The following is a 19,933-nucleotide window of genomic DNA, read 5'->3' as shown; positions in this document are numbered from 1 at the left end:
AATATTGAATTTTTTCAAATGCTTTTTCTGCATCTATTGAGATGATCGAGGTTTCTGATTTTTTCTCTTGTTAATGTGGTATATGACTTTGATAGATTTGCATATGTTGAACCATCCTTGTGAACTTGGGATGAGTTCCACTTGGTTGTGTATGATCTTTTTGATGTGTTCTTGAAATCATTTGGCAAAAATTTGGTTGAGAATTTTTACGTCTATATTTATTGAAGATATTGGCCTATAATGTTCTTTTTTGGTGGTGTCTTTGGTTTTGGTATTAGGCTTTTTTTTTTTTTTTTTGGTCTTTTTTGCTATTTCTTGGGCCGTTCCCGTGGCAAAAGGAGATTCCCAGGCCAGGGGTCCAATCGGAGCCGTAGCCACCAGCCTACACCAGAGCCACAGCAACGCGGGATCCGAGCCGTGTCTGCAACCTGCACCACAGCTCACGGCAACACCGGATTGTCAACCCACTGAGCAAGGGCAGGGACCGAACCCGCAACCCATGGTTCCTAGTCGGATTCGTTAACCACTGCGCCACGACGGGAACTCCTGGTATTAGGCTTTTAATGCTATGAACTTTCCTTTAAGGATTTAGTGTCATTTGTAAATTTGATGTTAGCATTTTCTTTTAGTTCAAGGCACTTTTTTTTTTGTCTTTTTGTCTTTTTTTTTAGGGCCACACCTGTGGCATATGGAGGTTCCCAGGCTAGGGGTCTAATCGGATTGTAGCCGCCCGCCTATGCCAGAGCCATAGCAATGCCAGATCTGAGCTCTGTCTGAGACCTACACCACAGCTCAGGGCAATGCCGGATCCTAGACCTGCTGAGCAAGGCCAGGGATCAAACCTACAACCTCATGGTTCCTAGTCAGGTTTATTTCCACTGCGCCACAACAGGAACTCCCAACTTTTTTTTGTTTTTAATGGCTACACCCATGATATACAGAAGTTCCCAGGCAAGGGATTGAATCCAAGCTGGAGCTGTGACCCATGGCAACACTGGATCCTTTAACCGATTGCACTGAGCTAGGGATTGAACCAGTGCCTCCCCAGTGACCTGAACCACTGCAGTCAGATCCTTGAGCCAGTGTGCCACAGTGGGAATTCCTCAAGGCACTTTCTAATCCCACTTTTTAAAAAACAGCTTTACTGAGATATAATTCATACATCACACAGTTCACTCATACTTTACAATTCAGTGGTTTTTAGTGTATGCACATTTATATGCCATCATCACTACAGTCATCTAATTTCATTTCTGATTTTTTTGACCTATGATTATTGATAAGTGTATTACTTCATTTTCAAGTACACTTGACCTGTGAACATCACGAGTTAGAATAGTGTTTTTTTTTTTTTTTCAATATTAAAATACCACATGATTCGGAATTCCCATCATGGCACAGCAGAAATGAATCCAACTAGGAACCATAAGGCTGCGGGTTTGATCCCTGATCTCACTCAGTGGGTTAAGGATGTGGCGTTGCCATGAGCTCTGGTGTAGGTCGAAGATGTGGCTCAGATCTGGTGTTGCTGTGGCTCTGGTGGAGGCTGTCAGCAACAGCTCCAATTAGACCCCTAGCCTGGAAACCTCCATATGCCATGGGTGCGGCCCTTAAAAAGGACAAAAAAACAAAACAAACCTCCCCAAAACCCAAAAAAATCAGATGATTTAAAGTTGGTTGAATCTGAGGATGCAGAACCTGTATAGAGAGAACATGTATATGGTGGGCTGAGTATAAGGTATATGCACATTTTCGACTGCACAGAGATTTGGGGCCCAACTCCCTTGTTCAAGGCCCAGCTGTATTTAGAGATTATCTAGATACCTTCATGTTACTGATTTCCACTAACTATATTGTAGCAAAAAAAGATACTCTGTATGGCTTGAATACTTCTAAATTTATTGAACAAAATGCAAACATTTTGTTGTTGTTGGGTAGTATGTTTTATAAATGTCAGGCGAAGTTGGTGGATAGTTTTTTTTTTTTTTTTTTAAATGTCCTTTCTGATTTTCTTCCCACCTCTTTTGTGAATTATTGAGTGAGAGGTGTTGAATTTTCCTATTGTAGATTTGTCTACTTTTATTTCTATCAGTTTTGCTTCATATCTTTCAATTCTTAATAGATGTGTAATGTTTCGCATTGTTACATTATCTTGCTGTTTTATTGACTCTCTTTCTATAAAACCCTTTTAATCTCTGCTCTGAAAGCTACTGTTTGATATCAGTATAGCTGTTCCTGCTATTTAATAAAGATCTTTATTGAGGTTTTCTTTACTTTCCATAAGACTCACCCATATAAGTGAAGAGCTAGGTGGGAGCATCAGCTGCCTCCTATAGGTTGATCATTTCCAAATTCATGCCTTCAGCCTTGGACATCTTAACCTCTGTACTTTGCTGGTCTCAAAACTATCCTTATCAATTTCTGTCTTACTCCTTCCCTTTATTCCAAGTCAGCTGGCCTCCAGTCTGTTTAGTTAACGGTACTCCTTTTTATTCAGTCACTGTAGTGAAAACTATCATCTTTAACTTTTTTTCCCGTTTCTGTTTAATTACTTACCTAAACTTACTGGCCTTTGCTTTCTAAGGTCTCTGATATTTGGTCCCTCTTCTCCATATCTACTTTAGATGGATTTTAAATGTCTCTTGTCATTTTTTTGCCTAGGTAGCTGCTGTGCTCTCCTAACTCCATTTCCTTCTTGCATCCTTGCATCATCTCCCATTTTTCCCCTTCTTCCCAAGTCAGTCCTGAGGTGGTGTTTTTCCTAAGATAAAAGTACAGGGATTCTGTTTTCAATTAGTCCTTTAATGGATTGCTTTTGTCCTCAGGTGGCAATACAAACTCTGTTCATGATTGAACTTTTGTCTTCTCTAGCTTCTTTGTTACGTCCAGTCTATTCTGTTCTGCTGCACCTTCTCCCAGTTCTGCATACTGTACTTTAATGACCCTGCCAACTGATTTGCTAACTGGTGTATTGTGTCACTTCTTCCAGATCTTTGTATACTGTCCCTCCTATGCCTAGTATGCTCTTATTTTCTTGATCTGCCTGGCAAACGTGTTTTTCCTTTTTATTTCTATTTGAAGACTGTGCCTTTCTAATGATATTGTCCTGTGTCGGTCTGTTTTTAAGTTATACTCATGTGCTTAGCAAATGGCTATCTTCCTTCTTCTATCTCACCTATGGTCCCCAGTTACCTTACCTATTGTTATTTACTTCTTCTGCTGTGATCCACTTACTTTGTGCTTTGTTTACATATTTATTAGATTGTGAACTCCTATGGGCAGATCATATGTCTGATTTTTCTTGTATTCCCTGCACTTAGGTCAGTGCCTCTCATGTTTGGTAAATGTTTATTGGTTATCATTGAGTTAAGCTGAAGTTAGTTCAGTAACTGACAACATTTAACCTGAAATTACTATTAGATCAACTAAGAACCCCTAAAACCCAAGTTAGATTAATCTGTAACAGTTCTCTATGTAAACAAAATCTTTTAATAGCCACATAGATGACCTGTAATGAGCTAAGTTTAAGATAAGAGACAGTGTGTTTGGGTTGATTGTCCATGAGCTACATTATTAAAATAGGAACACTGATGAAGTTGAAATTTTGTGGGAGCCACATGATCAAAGTAGTTGGATTTGGTGGATCAGTGGATTTCTCAGTGTTTCACTTTGAATCTCTTACGTCTTTTTTCAGGTTAACTGACAGTTACTTGTATTGAGAAATAATTGGGCTTTTCTACGGACATGTTTTCTTAAAAATGGGATTTGCGCTTGTAGAATTTATGAGCCCAGATAAACAACAAGGTCCTACTGTATGTATAGCACAGGGAACTATCTTCAGTATCCTGTAGTAAACCATAATGAAAAAGATTATAAAAAAGAGCATAAATATGTGTAATTGAATCACTTTGCCATACAGCAGAAATACAACATTGTAAATCGACCTAAATACTTCCATAAGATAAATATAAAAAAATAAAAAATAGAATTTGTGAGCCCAAATGTAATAAAGTTTGTTCTTTTTTTTTTTGGCTACCTCATGGCATATGGAGTTCCTAGTCCAGGGATTGAATCTGAGCTGGAGTTGTGATCTACACCACAGCTGTAGCAGTACTGGCTCCTTAACCCACTGCACTGAGCCAGGATCAAGGCCACATCCCTGATGCTGCGGAGACATCATCCATCCTCTTGCGCCACAATGGAAACTCCTGTGCTGTTTAGTTCTTAACTACAAATCAGTATACCAGAGGGTATATGGTTTAGCTTAAGAGGATAACATTCAGAAAGTTCTTTGTCATTTATCTGGCAGTGTTCTGTGCAACTATGATATATTTATTTGCTATTGCAAATCATCTTAGGCTGTATTTGTGAATAACTCCCTCATCATTAGTTGGTACCACTTGGTTTCCTTGAGTTTAAAGAATTTTTCTTCATGACATTGAAAGGATGGCGTTTCTCTTTGGAAGGTATTAAATTCCTTTAGGCACTTGCCAGTGAACTCTGTAGAATACTGTTATTTCGGTATTTTCTGTACTAGTTCCTGATTGTCCTGTAGTTTCCTAAAACCATTCTTGGCCTGTACTTGTAAATAAGTAGGTATTTATGTAACTGTTTCAACTATTTTGTGCTTTTCTGCATCCTCTGATATTTCTTTAGAGTGTTTTTAAGATATAGACTGTTTGAAAGGTTATTTAATATCTAACTTTGTTATTAAAAGTATGGGTCATTTGTATGGGCATTGTCATTTATCTTTTAAAAGACAGAATTTATTCAGCATTTTTAAAAAGGTCAGTTCATAGGGACCTTGGTGAGTTTTCATAGCATTTGGAGATTAGTAAGAGTCAATTTAGTAAAATTCCTTTATAATGGTTGAGCATAGTTACCTGCCACAGTCTTCAAAGAGCGCTGTCATGTTCCTTAAAACTAAACCACAAATACAGGGCCTGGAAATCTTAATTTAACAATGTAACAATGGATGTGACTGAAAGCTGATGTAGACAATATTACTCTCAATAATAGGAGAGAATGTATCAATAGAAGTTTAAATGCTTGGAGTCCAGAAGAATGAGACTCAGTGAGTAGGAAGAGAAGGAAATTACATTTACTGAGTACCTTCTGTCTCTTAGTTTCTTTCTCTTCCTTGTTGCAGTTTCATTTCATTTATAATAATTTGTATTCTTTGAATTTTCTATGTAGAAGTCATATTACCTGTAACAAAACATTTTTTATTATTTATTTATTTATTTATTTTGTCTTTTTGCCTTTTTGCCTTTTCTTGGGCTGCTCCCGCAGCATATGGAGGTTCCCAGGCTAGGGGTTGAATCGGAGCTGTAGCCACCAGCCTCCGCCACAGCCACAGCAACACGGGATCCGAGCCACGTCTGCTACCCACACCACAAAACATTTTTTTAAAAAAACTTTCCTTTTCTTTTTTTCTTTTTCTTTTTTTTTTTTTAAAGAGCTGAATCGCAGTGTATGGAAGTTCCCAGGCTAGGGGTTGAATCAGGGCTGTAGCCGCTGGCCTACACCATAGCAACAACGCTCAGATCCAAGCTGTGTCTGCCACTTACACCACAACTCATGGCAGTGCCATATCTGTAACCCACTGAGCTAGGCCAGGGATCGAATGTGCATCCTCATGGATACTAGTCAGATTCATCACTGCTGAGCCACGACAGGAGTTCCAACCTGTTCTTATATTTTAATTTTATTTTCATCTTATTGTTTTACTTTGCTGGCTAGGAGTACAATCAAATAGAAGTGTGATAGTGAGCATTCTTACTTGTTTTCCTCATTTTGAAGGATATATTTGTTAAGTTTCACTATGAAGTATATTTGTAGATTTTGGAGGATATATTTTATTAAGGTTAAAGTACTCTTCTTCTCCTTTGCTATAAGGTTTTAAGAAAGGGGGTTGAATTTTGTCACTTTCCCTTTTTGTTTCTACTGAATGATTATACAGTTTTACTTTTCTTTTTTTTTTTTTTTTGTCTTTTTGCCATTTTCTGGGCCGCTCTCGTGGCATATGGAGGTTCCCAGGCTAGGTGTCTAATCGGAACTGTAGCCGCCGGCCCACGCCAGAGCCACAGCAACGGGATCCGAGCCGCGTCTGCAACCTACACTACAGCTCATGGCAACGCCGGATCCTTAACCCACTGAGCAAGGCCAGGGACTGAACCCGCAACCCCATGGTTCCTAGTTGGATTCATTAACCACTGTGCCGCAAAGGGAACTCCCAAATGTCTTATGTGATGTTAGCAGTTTGGATCTGGAATACTTAGTAACCAGGAAAAGTTTGACCATATATTTTGATGTAATAGTAGGAAGTATAGTTAGATGCTATTCAACAGAAAGTATATAGAGTCAGAACAGAAGTGAGGATGAAATACACCAGTTTGGTGGTGCACTGATGATAGTAAAGCCAGGGATTAGAGGCTTGTTGGAAAGGCAGGTGTGAAGAAGGAGGACTAGACCTAGCTAGCACTGTTTAACTGTGGTGAGTATAGATGAATGATGTGAAGTTAAGAAAGGTGAAAAGGTTAAGAGCAGTGTAGTACTCTTTGAAAAAGCGTAGTGGTAAAAAGAAGGAGGCAGGGACTCCAATGAAAGTAGAGCTGAGGCAGTTTTAAGGAAGGTTTTTATTTAGTTTCTTAAGGGTGGATGAGGCTTCATGTTTGCAGGTGAAGAGTAAAGCTCTAGTAAAGAGGGAGAGAGTGAATATAAAGGGAAATGTTTGTATATTCACCTAAATCTTTGCCAAACAAGGTTTCAATGTAATTATATCTATTCTGCTGTAATCTAGGATTATATTTTCCAAATATTTCCAAATATGGTTTATTTAAAAACTCTAATTGGAGAAGAAAATCTATTCCACATCTAAGTGATAGCATATGCTATTTGTGTTTCACTGTCTGACTAACTTCACTTAGCGAAATAATTTCTAGGTCCATCCGTGTTGCTGCAAATGACATTATTTCATTCCTTATGTGGCTCAGTAATATTCCAGCCATGAAATTGTGTACATGTACCACATCTTCTTTATCCACTCCTCTGTCAGTGGACATTTAGGTTGCTTCCATGTCTTGGTTATTGTATTTTTGCTTCAATGAACATTGGAGTACATGTATCTTTTTGAGTCGCGGTTTTCTCTGGATAGATGCCTAGGAGTGGGATTGCTGGATCAAATGGTAATTCTATTTTTAGTTTTTTGAGGAGTCTCCATACTGTTTTCCATAGTGTTTGTACCAATATGCATTCCCACCAACAGGGTAATCGGGTTCCCTTTTCTCTACACCCTCTCTAGTATTTATTGTTTCTAGCCTTTTTTTTTTTTTGCCATTTCTTGGGCTGTTCTCGCGGCATATGGAGGTTCCTAGGCCAGGGGTCGAATCAGAGCCACAGCCACCGGCCTACGCCAGAGCCACTGCAACACGGCATCCGAGCCGCATCTGTGACCCACACCACAGCTCATGGCAACGCCAGATCCTCAACCCATTGAGCAAGGCCAGGGATGGAACCTGCAACCTCATGATTCCTAGTCAGATTCGCTAACCACTGAGCCATGATGGGAACTCCTGTTTTTAGACTTTCTGATGATGGCCGTCCTGGCTGGTATAAGGCAGTACCTCATAGCAGTTTTTTGTTTTTTGTTTTTTTCTTTTCCCGGGCCTCACTTGAGGCATATGGAAGTTCCCAGGCTAGGGGTCGGAGCGGAACTACAACCACTGGCCTACACCACAGCCACAGCAATGCAGGATCCAAGCCGAGTCTGCGACCTACACCACAGCTCATGGGAATGCCGGATCCTTAACCCACTGAGCAAGGCCAGGGATCAAACCTGCATCCTCATGGATCCTAGTTGTGTTCGTTAACTGCTGAGCCACAAAGGGAACTCCCTCATAGTAGTTTTGATTTGCGTTTCTGTAATAATTAATGATGTCAAACATCTTTTCATGTGTTTTTTTGCCATCTGTATGTCTTTGAAGAATTGTCTGTTTAGATCTTTAGATCTTTTGATGGGTCTTTTTTTTCCAATATTTGGAGATTAATCTCTTGTCGATTGCTTCATTTGCAAATATTTTCTCCCATTTTGTGGGTTTTCTTTTTGTTTAGGGTTTCCTTTGCTGTGCAAAACTTTTAAGTTTAATTAGGTCCTGTTTGTTTATTTTTGTTTTTATTGTCATTACTCTAGGAGGTGGATCTAAGAAGATATTGCTGTGGTTTATGTCAGAGAGTGTTCAGCCTATGTTTTCCTCTAAGAGTTTTATAGTATCTGATCTTATATTTAGGTCTTTAATCCATTTTGAGTTAATTTTTGTGTATAGCGTTAGGGAGCATTCTAATTTCATTCTTTTACATGTAGCTGTCCAGTTTTCCCAACACCACTTACTGAAGAAGCTGTCTTTTCTCTATTGTATATTCATGCCTCCTTTGCTATAGATTAGTTGACCTTAGGTGTGTGGGTTTAATTCTGGGCTTTGTGTCCTGTTCCATTAATCTGTATTTCTGTTTTTGTGCCAGTACCATTTGGTTTTGATGACTGCAGCTTTGTAGTATAGTCTGAAGGCAGGGAGCCTGATTCCTCCAGCTCCATTTTTGTTTTCCAGGGTGACTGGCTATTTTTGGTCTTTTGTACTTCCAAACAAACTTTAAAGTGTTTTGGTGTAGTTCTATGAAAAAATGCCATTGGCAATTTGATAGGGACTGCATTGAATCTGTAGATTGCCTTAGGTGGTATAGTCATTTTGACAATATTGATTCTTTCAATCCAAGAGCATGGTGTATCTTTCTATTTGTGTTGTCTTTGATTTCTTTAATCAGCATCTTGTAGTTTTCCGAGTACAGGTCTTTTGTCTCATTAGGTAGCCCTAGGTATTTTATTCTTTTTGATACAATGGTAAACAAGATTGTTCCCTAATTTCTCTTTCTGATCTTTCGTTGTTATATAGAAATGTTGTCAATTTCTGCGTATTAATTTTGTATCCTCCAACTTAACCAAATTTATTGAAGAGCTCTAATAGTTTACTGGCAACGTTTTTAGGATTTTTCTAGGTATGGTATAATGTCATCTGTAAACAGTGATAGTTTTACTTCTTCCTTTCCAATTTGGATTCCTTTTACTTTTCTTCTTTGTTGTGGCTAGGAGTTCCAAAACTGTGTTGAATAGTAGTGATGAGCTTAGACATCCTTGTCTTGCTCCTGATCTTAGCAGGACTTCTTTCATCTTTCCACCATTGAGAATGATGTTAGTTATGGATTTATCATATATGGCCTTTATTATGTTGAGGTAGCTTCCCTCTATGCCCACTCTTTGGAGGTTTTTTTTTTTTTTTTTTTTTTTATCATGAATAGGTGGTGGATATTGTCAAAAGCTTTTTTTTTTTTTTTTTTTTTGCATCTGTTGAGAGGATCATATAGTTTTTATTTTTCAGTTTGTTAATGTGGTGTATCACACTGATTGCTTTGTCTATATTCAAAAATCCTTGCATCCCTGGGATAAATCCCGCTTGATCATGGTGTACAGTCATTTTAATGTATAGCTGGATTTGGTTTGCTAGCATTTTGTTGAGGATTTTTGCATCTATGTTCATCAGTGGTATTGGCCTGTAATTTTCTTTTTTTGTGATATCTTTGTCTTGTTTTGATATCAGGGTGATGGTGGCCTCATAGAATGAGTTTGGGAGTATTCCTTCCTCTGCAGTAGTTTCAGAAGGACAGGTGTTAACTCTTCCCTAAATTTTTGATAGAATTTGCCTATGATACCATCTGGTCCTGGACTTTTACGTGTTGCAATTTTTTTAGTCACAGTTTCAATTTCATTACTTTGGTTTGGTCCGTTCGTCTTTTCTGTTTCATCGTGGTTTAGTCTTGGAAGATTGTATTTTTCTAAGAATTTGTCCATTTTTTCTAGGTTTTCTGTTTTATTGGCATATAGTTACCTGTAGTAGTCTCTTATAATCCTTTGTATTTCTGTGATGTCCATTGGAACTTCTCCTTTTTCATTTTAATTTTATTGATTTGAGTCCTCTCTCTTTTTTTTCTTGATGAGTCTGGCTAAGGGTTTATCAATTCTGATCTTTTCAGAGAACCAGCTTTTAATTTCATTGGTCTTTTCTGTGGTTTTCTTCGTTTGTGTTTCTTTGATTTCTGCTTTGATCTTTATGATTCCTTTCCTTCTAATAACTTTGGGTTTTGTCTGTTCTTATTTCTCTGGTTGCTTTAGGTGTAAAGTTAGGTTGTTATTTGAGATTTTTCTTGTTTCCTGAGGTAGGCTTTATTGCTATAAACTTCCCTCTTAGAACTGCTTTTGCTGCATACCATAGGTTTTGGATTGTTGTGTTTTTGTTGTCATTTGCTTTTAGTCATTTTTAAATTTCCTCTTTGATTTCTTCAGTGATCCATTGGTTGTTTAGTAGCATATTGTTTAGTGTCCACGTGTTTGCGTTTTTTGCAGTTTTTTTCCTGTTGTTGATTTCCAGTTGTATAGTGTTGTGGTTGGAAAAGATGCTTGATATGATTTCAATTTTCTTAAATTACTAATGCTTGATTTGTGGCCCAGAATGTAATCTATCGTAGAGACTGTTTTGTGTGCCCTTGAAAAGAATGCATATTCTTCTGCTTCTGGATGGAATGTTCTATAAATATCTGTGAAGTCCATCTGGTCTAATGCATCATGTAAGGCTGACTTTTCCTTGTTGATTTTTTGTCTGGATGATCTGTCAATTGCTGTAAGTGGGGTGTTAAAGTCCCACACTACTATTGTATTATTATTAATTTCTCCTTTTAAGGTTGTTAGCAGTTGCCTTATACATTGAGGTGACCCTATGTTGAGTGCATATGTATTTACAATTGTTATATCTTCTTCTTGGATTGCTCCTTTAAACATTATGTAATGTACTTCTTTGTCTCTTATAGTATTCTTTATTTTAAGGTTTATTTTGTCTGATAAGCGTATTGCCATTCCAACTTTGATTTCTGCTTGCATGGACTATTTTCTTCCATCCTCTCACTTTTAATTTGTATGTATCCCTAGAACAGAAATGGGTCTCTTGAAGACAGCATACATGTGTGTCTTGTTTTTGTATCCATTCAGCCAGTAAATTTCTTTTGGTTAGGGCATTTAGTCCATTTACATAGAAATTAATTATTGATATGTATGTTCTTAATGCCATTTTATTACTTGTTCTGGATTTGTTTTTGTTGGTCTTTTTTCTTCCCTTCTCTTGTTCTCTTCTCTTGTGGTTTGATGGCTGTCTTTAGTGTTTTGTTTGGATTCTTTTTCTTATTTGTGTGTGTATCTATTAGTAGATTTTGGGTTTGCAGTTAGCATGAAGTTTTGATACAGGAATACACACACACACACACACACACACAAGATTGTATTCCATCATTGGTCTCTTAATTGCAACTGCATCTCCAGTACCCTGCATTTGTACCCTCCTCTTCTCATGATTTCTGGTTTTGGTAGCATATTTGTGTTTGGATGACTTTCTACCTTTATTATGTATATGCCATTACCTGTGAGTCTTGTCATTTGTAATATATTTGCTTCTAGTTGTGGCCTTTTCTTTTCTACCTAGAGAAGTTCTTTTAGTGTTTGTTGTAAAGCTGGTTTAGTGGTGCTGAATTCTCTTAGCTTTTGCTTGTCTGTAAAGCTTTTGATTTCTCCTTCAAATCTGAATGATAGCCTTGCTGGGTAGAGTAATCTTGCTTAGAGATTTTTTTCCTTTCATCAGTTTAAGTATATTGTGCCATTCCCTTATGGCTTGTAGAGTTTCTGCTGAAAAATCAGAACTCCTTATTGGGGTTCCCTTGCATGTTATTTGTTTCTTTTCCCTAGCTTTCCATTTTCAGTATTTTCTCTGTCTTTAATTTTTGTCAGTTTGATTAATATACATTTTGAGGTGTTCCTCCTTGGGTTTATTTTATATGGTACTTGTTCTCTTTCCTGGATTTGAGTGAGTGATTCCTTTCCTATGTTAGGGAAGTTTTTGGCTGTTATCTCTTCAAATATTTTCTCTGGCGCTTTCTCTTCTCCTTCTGGCATCCTTATAATATGGATGTTGCTGCGTTTAACATTGTCCCAGAGTTCTCTAAGACTGTCTTCATTTCTTTTCAGTCTTTTCTCTTTTCTGCATCAGTGATTTGCACCAGTCTGTGTTCCACCTCTCTTATTTGTTCTTCTGCCTCCTGTATTCTGCTCTTTGTTCCTTCTAGTGAGTTTTTAAATTCAGTTATTGTATTTTGCACCTTGGCTAGCTTAATCTTTAAATCTCCTATTTTTTTTTTTTTTTGCTCAATGTTTCTTATAATTTATCAATCTTTGCCTTCAGTTTATTTCCAAGATCTTGAGTCATCTTTACTGTCATTAGTCTAAAAGTCTTTTTTATGGAGGTTGCTAATCTTTTTTATGGAGGTTGTTTTTCTGGGGGTTTCTTCTTATTCCCTTATCTGAGTCATAATTTTCTGCCTTCTCATTCTGTATAGATTTTTGGTCTGATCTCCTTTTTTCAGACAGTAGGGTTGTAGCCTCTCTTGCTTCTGATGTCTGGCCCCCTTGTGGCTTGAAGTTGATATGGGATCTTGCTGCAGGCTTCCTGATGGGAGGACTGCTGCCTGCCCACTGGCGGGTGGAGCTGATTCTTATCACTCTGGTGGGTGTGGCTTTGCCTTTGGTGTGATTAGAGGTGGCTGTGTGCCTGGACAGTCTTTAGGCAGACTGTTTGCTGATGGGCGGGATTGTGTTCCCACCTATTTTGTTGTTTGGCTTGGGACTTCTCAGCCTTGATGTTTGGAGCCAGATTTTTCCACATGGGCCTGGGACTCCTCAGCCTTGATGGGTGGGGCCACCTTTAGAGGAGTTCATGCTGATGGTTATTCCCAAGACCTTTGCCTCCAGTGTCTTTCCCCCACAAGCCACAGTCACCACTTGTTTTCCCAGGAGATACTGCAAGAACCACAGGGAGGTCTGACCCAGATTCCTATGGGGTCTCTGCTTTGCCCTGGGACCCAGTGCACATGCAAGCCTGTGTGTGCCTTTCAAGAATGGAGTCTCCATTTTGCCCAGTCCTGTGGAACTCCTGCACACAAGCCCTGCTGGCTCTCAAGGTCAAATGCTCTTGGGGCTCCTTCTCCCAGTGCCAGATCCCCAGGCGTGGGAACTGGTCCCCAAAGGTCTCAGAACTCTCATTCCCCTGGTTGATCCCCTGTGATGTAGTTACTTTCCAGTCTGTGGGCTGCCACCTGGTGGGTATGAACTTGCTTGTTTCGTGTAATTGCCCCTGTTACCATCTTGATGGGGCCTTCTCTTTGTCTTCTGGAGTAGGATATCTTTTGATAGTTACCAGTCTATTTGGTTGAAGGTTGTTCAGCAGTTGATTGTAATTTTGTTGCTTTTGTGACAGAAGGTGAGCTCCAGGCCTTCTACTCTGCCATCTTAATCCCATCTTGAAAAACTATTACTTGCTCATTGTTTATTCTGAAAAATTAGCCCTCAGCTACTAATGAAAGTCTCAGGGAAAGAAAACATCTTGGGTGGAAAGTGGCTTAGTAAAGACTAGGTCATTTCCCAATGGTAGGAGTCACAAAGTAGCAGTGGCATAAGCAAGGTAGATGTCTGTTTCTGATCTGTAGGGCAGTTTCGATAAGGGAGGCTGAAAAAAAGAATTTTTATTTTGCAGGAGCTTATGCTTAGCTAAAAATTAATGACTCTAGGACTAAGGAAGAAAGGAGTAAGATATTGAGAGATGGGTCTACACATTGAGATAGTCTCTTAAAATTCATCTTTTATGTGAAAGGCAGTGTTTGCATAGTTTAAGAAGTCAAAACACATGTGTTTGTTTCTTGGCTCTCTACTTACTAGCTCTGTGACCCTGAACACATTATTTAATTTTTCTCTTTGTACATTAGTATTTTCCTGATAAGATGGAGAACAGTGTTAAATAGAGGGTACCTCATAAATTGATGTGAAGATTAAATAAAATAATCTAAGTAATTGACTAAGCCAGTGCCTGGTACATCTATCCAATGAAGGTGATTAGTTTTGTTGTCATTTACCTTTGCTTTGCAGAATGATTCTTCTTGGACTCAATTCCTTGGGCTCTGGCGTTCCTCTTAAAGAGTAGATTGGTTGGTCTTACTTTGTACTCTGGTTCATCTTGTTTATTCTGAAATGGTGAGTGTAGTCACTAAACTCTTAAATAGTTCTTTTTGAGGGACAAATGTGAATAAATTTACCGGCATTTTAGATTTTCAAAATCTCTTTGAAAAAAGCTCTGCAGAATATTGCAGTACTTTCAGTTCTGATGAACATTGTTTGGGTGCCATAACAATAATAAAGTTGGATAAGTTGACTGGGGTTTCCCTTTAAGGTTTATTTTTTTTTATTGTTTTAAAAAATCATGTTCATGTAATTAAAAACTTGTCCAGGAGTTCCCGTCGTGGCTGAGTGGTTAATGAACCTGACTAGTAACCAAAAGGTTGCGGGTTCAATCCCTGGCCTCACTCAGTGGGTTAAGGATCTGGAGTTGCCGTGAGCTGTGGCTCACAGATGTGGCTCACAGACGTGGCTCGGATCCTATGTTGCTGTGACTGTGGCGTAGACTGGCAGTTATAGCTCCAATTGGACCCCTAGCCTGGGAACCTCCATATGCTGTGGGTGGGGCCCTAAAAAAATAAATAAATAAATAAAATAAAAACTTGCTCATATATATGAATATATATTGCTATCAAATCTGCTTCTTCACTTGTAGAGAAGCAGTTGATCTTAACATTTACTTATTAAGAATAGTAAATGAAAATAGGTTTTCCAGCACAAATGCCTGCTGTGCCTTTAATTTCTAAGGTAACACTGATGACCCTGACTGCTATTCTAGACACAGGACCAAAGCCAGTGCTGGCAATAGAGTCAGGAAGGTGAAGCAAGTGTACCACTCTGCCAATTAATTCTCTGAGAGGCAGGCCCCATTTTAGGAGTGCTTGGTGCCCTCCAATTCCTTGTAGGATTTCCCAGAAGCTGTTGCTATCACCCAGTGCAGTGAAGCAGAGAAGTTCCAGGTTGTCACTAGATATTGGTCCTGGTCACTGAGGTCAGCCCAGATCATTAAGTGGCTGAGTGTGTGTGTGTGTGTGTGTGTGTGTGTGTGTGTGTAGTGGGAGTGGTGGTGATGAGGAGGAGATTAGGAAGTAAGGGAAGGAAGGCAGCTCGAGTTGATAATGACCGTTCTGTGCCATCTTATCCAGTCCTTAGCACAATCTTTCAAGGGTCACAGGGATTCTGTTTTCACAGATGAGAAGAGGAGGCACACAGGAGGTGACACACATCTAATGTCACACAGTAGAAAAGTGGCAGGGTTCTCTACTAGAGGCTTGGTTGATGGCACAGTTTGAAGCATTCCCTCTGTGTCAGTGTGTTTCATGGCAGGCTAAAAGAGATTATGTGCAGAAAAGGGGATTGCGACTAAGTGAGCTTGGAGAGTGGTATGTTGGGCATCTCTCTTGTAGAACTTCTCAGAGCCTTTAAGTTATTCGTGTGCATTGTGAAGCTCAGAAAAGCGTGTATGGAATTTGTTATGGCCTATATTCCTCGCCTCCCTCAGGGTGGCTCTAGAAGGTGGCAGATAATACCTGACTGTTTGTGAAGGTTCACTGGTGGGTGAAGATGCGCTCTACAGTGATGCCTGCACGCCGCTGCATATGCGGTAGGACCTTCCATGTGCCATTCAGAAACCTGGTACTTGGGGCTGGAAGTGGAAATCTTCTTTCGCTGTGGAAATTCCCACTTGTTAGCAGGACAGAAACTGCACTTGAAGGAAACAATTGGCCCTATTTGTTGTTACTCTTCTTTGGGGCTTAGTTCAAGCCCTCTGTTTTCCTGACTCTGGACATGCTTGCTCAGTGAGTAGGTGAGTTGGGAATGTTGTCAGCCGGAAGTGCAGAACACCCAACTGACAGTTACTCCACAGAATCTGAAACCTGGGGACCGGGAGTTGAAGACCCTGGCAGAGACTCAGTGATATCAGCAGGCACGTTCCCTGTTTCTCTTCTTTCCTGGCCATCTCTCCAGGTTTGTTGCTTCTTGATTGAGAGATGGCCATGACAGCTTTAGGCAGCACAACCACGTTTAAGACAAGAATGGATGGTTGGATAGGTCTGGTCTTAGTAGCTGAAAGGCCCTTTTCTCAGATGGGTCTGTCCATTTTCTTAAATCATGAAGGAAACATTTTGCCGTAGTCCTCTTTTGTCTCTGGTTAGAGTGGGGTTATGTGACCACCCCAGCTGCAAGGGCACCTGGAAAGACTTGCTTGGCATAGCTGGATTCTGATCTGTTGTCTGGACCTTGATAAGGAGGGAGAGGGGGATTGGAAGTTACTGCTGCCCACACACACACAAATACACATACACACACACATGCCGTGGCTAACCTTGGCTCCTTTCTGCCATACTTTTTCCATATCCAGTCTGTCTGCAGGCACTATGGGTTTTTTTTTTTTTTTTTTATGCTACCTGAGTGACTGTGTTTGTCCCTGATTCTCTGGCTCTGCTGGGATTCTTCTTCTTTTCTCTCTCTTGCTTTCTTCACCAGCCCTTTCTCACTGCTAGCAATCCCATTTTCTTGTCTCTAAACATTTAACATTTTATTTTTAATATTAGGCTGTGAATTGATATTTTTCTCTCTTGATACACAGTTCTATGATTTTTAACTTGTGTTCACATTTGTGTAACCACTGAAATTAGGATACATAACAAAGTTATAATCCAGAAAAACTGTCCTGTATTATTCCTTTATATGTAAACCTCCTCCCATCCATAACTCCTGGCATCTGCTGATATATTTACCATCCCTTTATTTTTGTCTTTCTGAGAATATCATGTAAAAGGAGTTATATAGAATGTAACTTTTTGGGACTGGCTTCTTTAACTCACATAATATCTTTGAAATTCTTTCCCGTTGTTTGTATGAATAGTTTCTTTCTTTTTATTGCTCAGTAGTGTTCCATAGTGTGGGTATAACACAATATAAACAGTGGTTTATTTAACCATTTACTTGGTGAAGAGTGTAAGGGTTGTTTCCAGCTTTTGCATATTATGAGTAAAACTGCTATAAATATTTGTGTATAGGATTTTCTCCCAATTAAAAAAATTGTAGTAAAATACACATAACTTAAAATATATCCTTTTTACATGTACAGTGCAGTGGTTATTAAACACATTATTGTTGTGCAACCATCACCATCATCCATCTCCAGGACTCTTTTCATCTTGCAAATCTGAAACTATTCTCATTAAATAACTTCCTATTTTTTTCCTTTCCTGCAGCCTCTCACAATCACAATTCTGCTTTCTGTCTCTGATTTTGACTACTCTAAGAATCTCATATAAATTGAATCATGTGGTATTTGTCTTTTTGTAACTGATTTGTATATATAGGCTTTTTGTATAAACCTAATCCTTCATTTCTCTGGGATAAATGCCCAGGGCAATTGCAGGATTCTATGGTAAGTACACGTTTAGTTTTTTAAGAAACTGCTAAACTTCTGCAGAATGGCTGTACCATTTTACGTTTGCAACAGCAATGTTTTAAGTCCAGAGTTTGAATTAAATTTCTAGAGAGGTAACTCTGACGGCTGTTGGGTTAGATGTTTATCCTTAGAGTAGTCGTCATTAGCTCATTTGGGAAATAGTAACTACCAGTCCTGTATACATTCACGTGGATTGGGGTGGAGGTGGAGAAAAGACTTAGGACTGGATAGAAACCCACTAGGTGTCTGTTGCAGTAGTGGTTTCCAAACCTGTATGCAGACCAGAATCAGCAGGGGAGTCCTTAATACTAATTCAAGGATTTCATACAGACCTCCTAAATTGGAATCTGTATTTTTAACAAGGGCTCAAGAGAATTTTAAGTGGTCATGCCCACATCAATTAGACCACTGATCTTTATAAAATCTGTGGTAACTCCAGAATGTAAACATTTTAGAAGCATATGATGTATATTTAATAGATAAAACATTTTCCAACCTTTTGTTTTCTCTGCTTATCTCTCTTTTTAGATCCTTTGTTTATGTTTTTGTCCCTCTTGATATTTAATTCTAGTTTTAATTTTCTCTCCTCTTTCTAGGTTTTCATTGATCCCTCTTTTTTTTTTTTTTCCTCTTTTTTTCCACGTGTGTATTGATAAGTTACTTATTGCTGTTTTCTTTGTTTTCATTTGGCCCTAAATTGTAACTTGTGGTTCTCTCTTCCTTCACTGTGTAAAGTGGATGCTGAGGAGCATCCAGAGCTCTTTTCTTTCTCACACTAAGATATATTTATCCTCTTCTTTGGGCAAGTACATCCAAGGCTCTCTCACAGATCATTTTTTTCTTTTTAATGGCAGGAGTAGAAAACAACTAGGAGAGTTTGATGGAGGAAGCTTTAAGTTTTATGTTTATTTTTCTCCTCTCCTTATAGGGAAGAAGAAGAACGTTTGAGAAATAAAATTCGAGCTGATCATGAGAAGGCCCTGGAAGAAGCAAAAGAAAAATTAAAAAAGTCAAGAGAGGAAATCCGAGCAGAAATTCAGACAGAGAAAAATAAGGTAGTCCAAGAAATGAAGACAAAAGAGAAAAAGCCACTGCCACCAGTTCCTATACCAAACCTTATAGGAACACATGGTGGAGACCCAGGAGACAATGACCTAAGAGAGAAAAGGGAAAAAATTAAAGAGGTAATGAGCTGAGATTTGTGATATGGGGTGGTTATGGATTTGTATTTAACTGGATTTAAGTGATCTATCTATCTATATGTATTTATACTACTTATGGTGTCATATTGTGATCTTTTGGGTTTGTTTTTGGGTCAGAGTTGTAGTTCACTCTGCAAGTTGGCAGGGCTAAAACTCTGTATCGTTATTAAATATCTAATATAATTACAGGATACTTAAAATTTTTTTTTTTTTTTTTTTTTGTCTTTTGTCTTTTGTCTTTTTGTTGTTGTTGTTGTTGTTGTTGTTGTTGCTGCTGTTTCTTGGGCCGCTCCTGTGGCATATGGAGGTTCCCAGGCTAGGGGTTGAATCGGAGCTGTAGCCACCGGCCTACGCCAGAGCCACAGCAACACGGGATCCGAGCTGCGTCTGCAACCTACACCACAGCTCACGGCAACGCCGGATCATTAACCCACTGAGCAAGGGCAGGGACCGAACCCGCAACCTCATGGTTCCTAGTTGGATTCGTTAACCACTGCGCCACGACGGGAACTCCGATACCTAAAATTTTTGATGTAATGTTGTTTGAGCAGTTATATCACTGACCCTGTGTTCAGAGATCTTTTGGTATTCAGTGTTTTATAAATAATGCAAAACAAATCCATAAACAGCTTGTCATGTAATAAGAAATTCCTCAAGTGTTACAAGGAACTCTGCTAGATGCTATGCAGATCTTCTCATAAACATGCTTCTGAAAAGTTAGTGTTGTATCTGCCATCTTTTAAGGATGCATCATGATACTATTTAACCATACTGCAGATTAAGAACACATCCTTCCAGAGAGTCTCAGTGGATTGAAGAGTGAGGAAGGATGGATTTCAAAAATTTTTAAATTTGTTTGGTCTCAGAAATCTTTCAGTTTGTTATTCTAGGGGTTATTTGGAGATAAAGTTAGGGGGAGGAAATCTAGTGAATATTTTAGTTGAACTTAGAACTCCTGCTGATTTTATGTGGAGTTTGTGGTTGTACTGCCTATGAAACAAAAGGTTTTTTAGAGTGTATAGCATCAATAATATTTCAAATCAATTGTTTATCATAAAATAAAACAAGTTTAGTTCAAATGGTCAAATATCTGTTTGGATATATTCTAGTGATGAATATGGAAGATTTGCAGATAATTTAAGTATGACCTTATGAATTAATGTAAGACTTTGACCTTGATGGAATCAAAATAGATCTGTACTCTTGATTTTT

General features: G+C 38.7%; 1 protein-coding gene across 1 annotated transcript in view; it reads left to right on the top strand.

The window, feature by feature from the left end:
* Nucleotides 1–19,933, top strand: part of MAN1A2 (mannosidase alpha class 1A member 2) — a 162,204-nt gene that overhangs the window by 31,858 nt on the left and 110,413 nt on the right. Inside the window, exon 2 of the mRNA XM_001927622.7 lies at nt 18,448–18,703. Within this exon, the coding sequence (XP_001927657.4) occupies nt 18,448–18,703 (256 nt within the window). The remainder of the gene's footprint in view (nt 1–18,447; nt 18,704–19,933) is intronic.

The sequence above is a fragment of the Sus scrofa genome, chromosome 4 (assembly GCF_000003025.6).
Source record: "Sus scrofa isolate TJ Tabasco breed Duroc chromosome 4, Sscrofa11.1, whole genome shotgun sequence".
Lineage (NCBI taxonomy): Eukaryota > Metazoa > Chordata > Mammalia > Artiodactyla > Suidae > Sus > Sus scrofa.
This window is presented reverse-complemented; position numbering and strand designations above follow the sequence as displayed.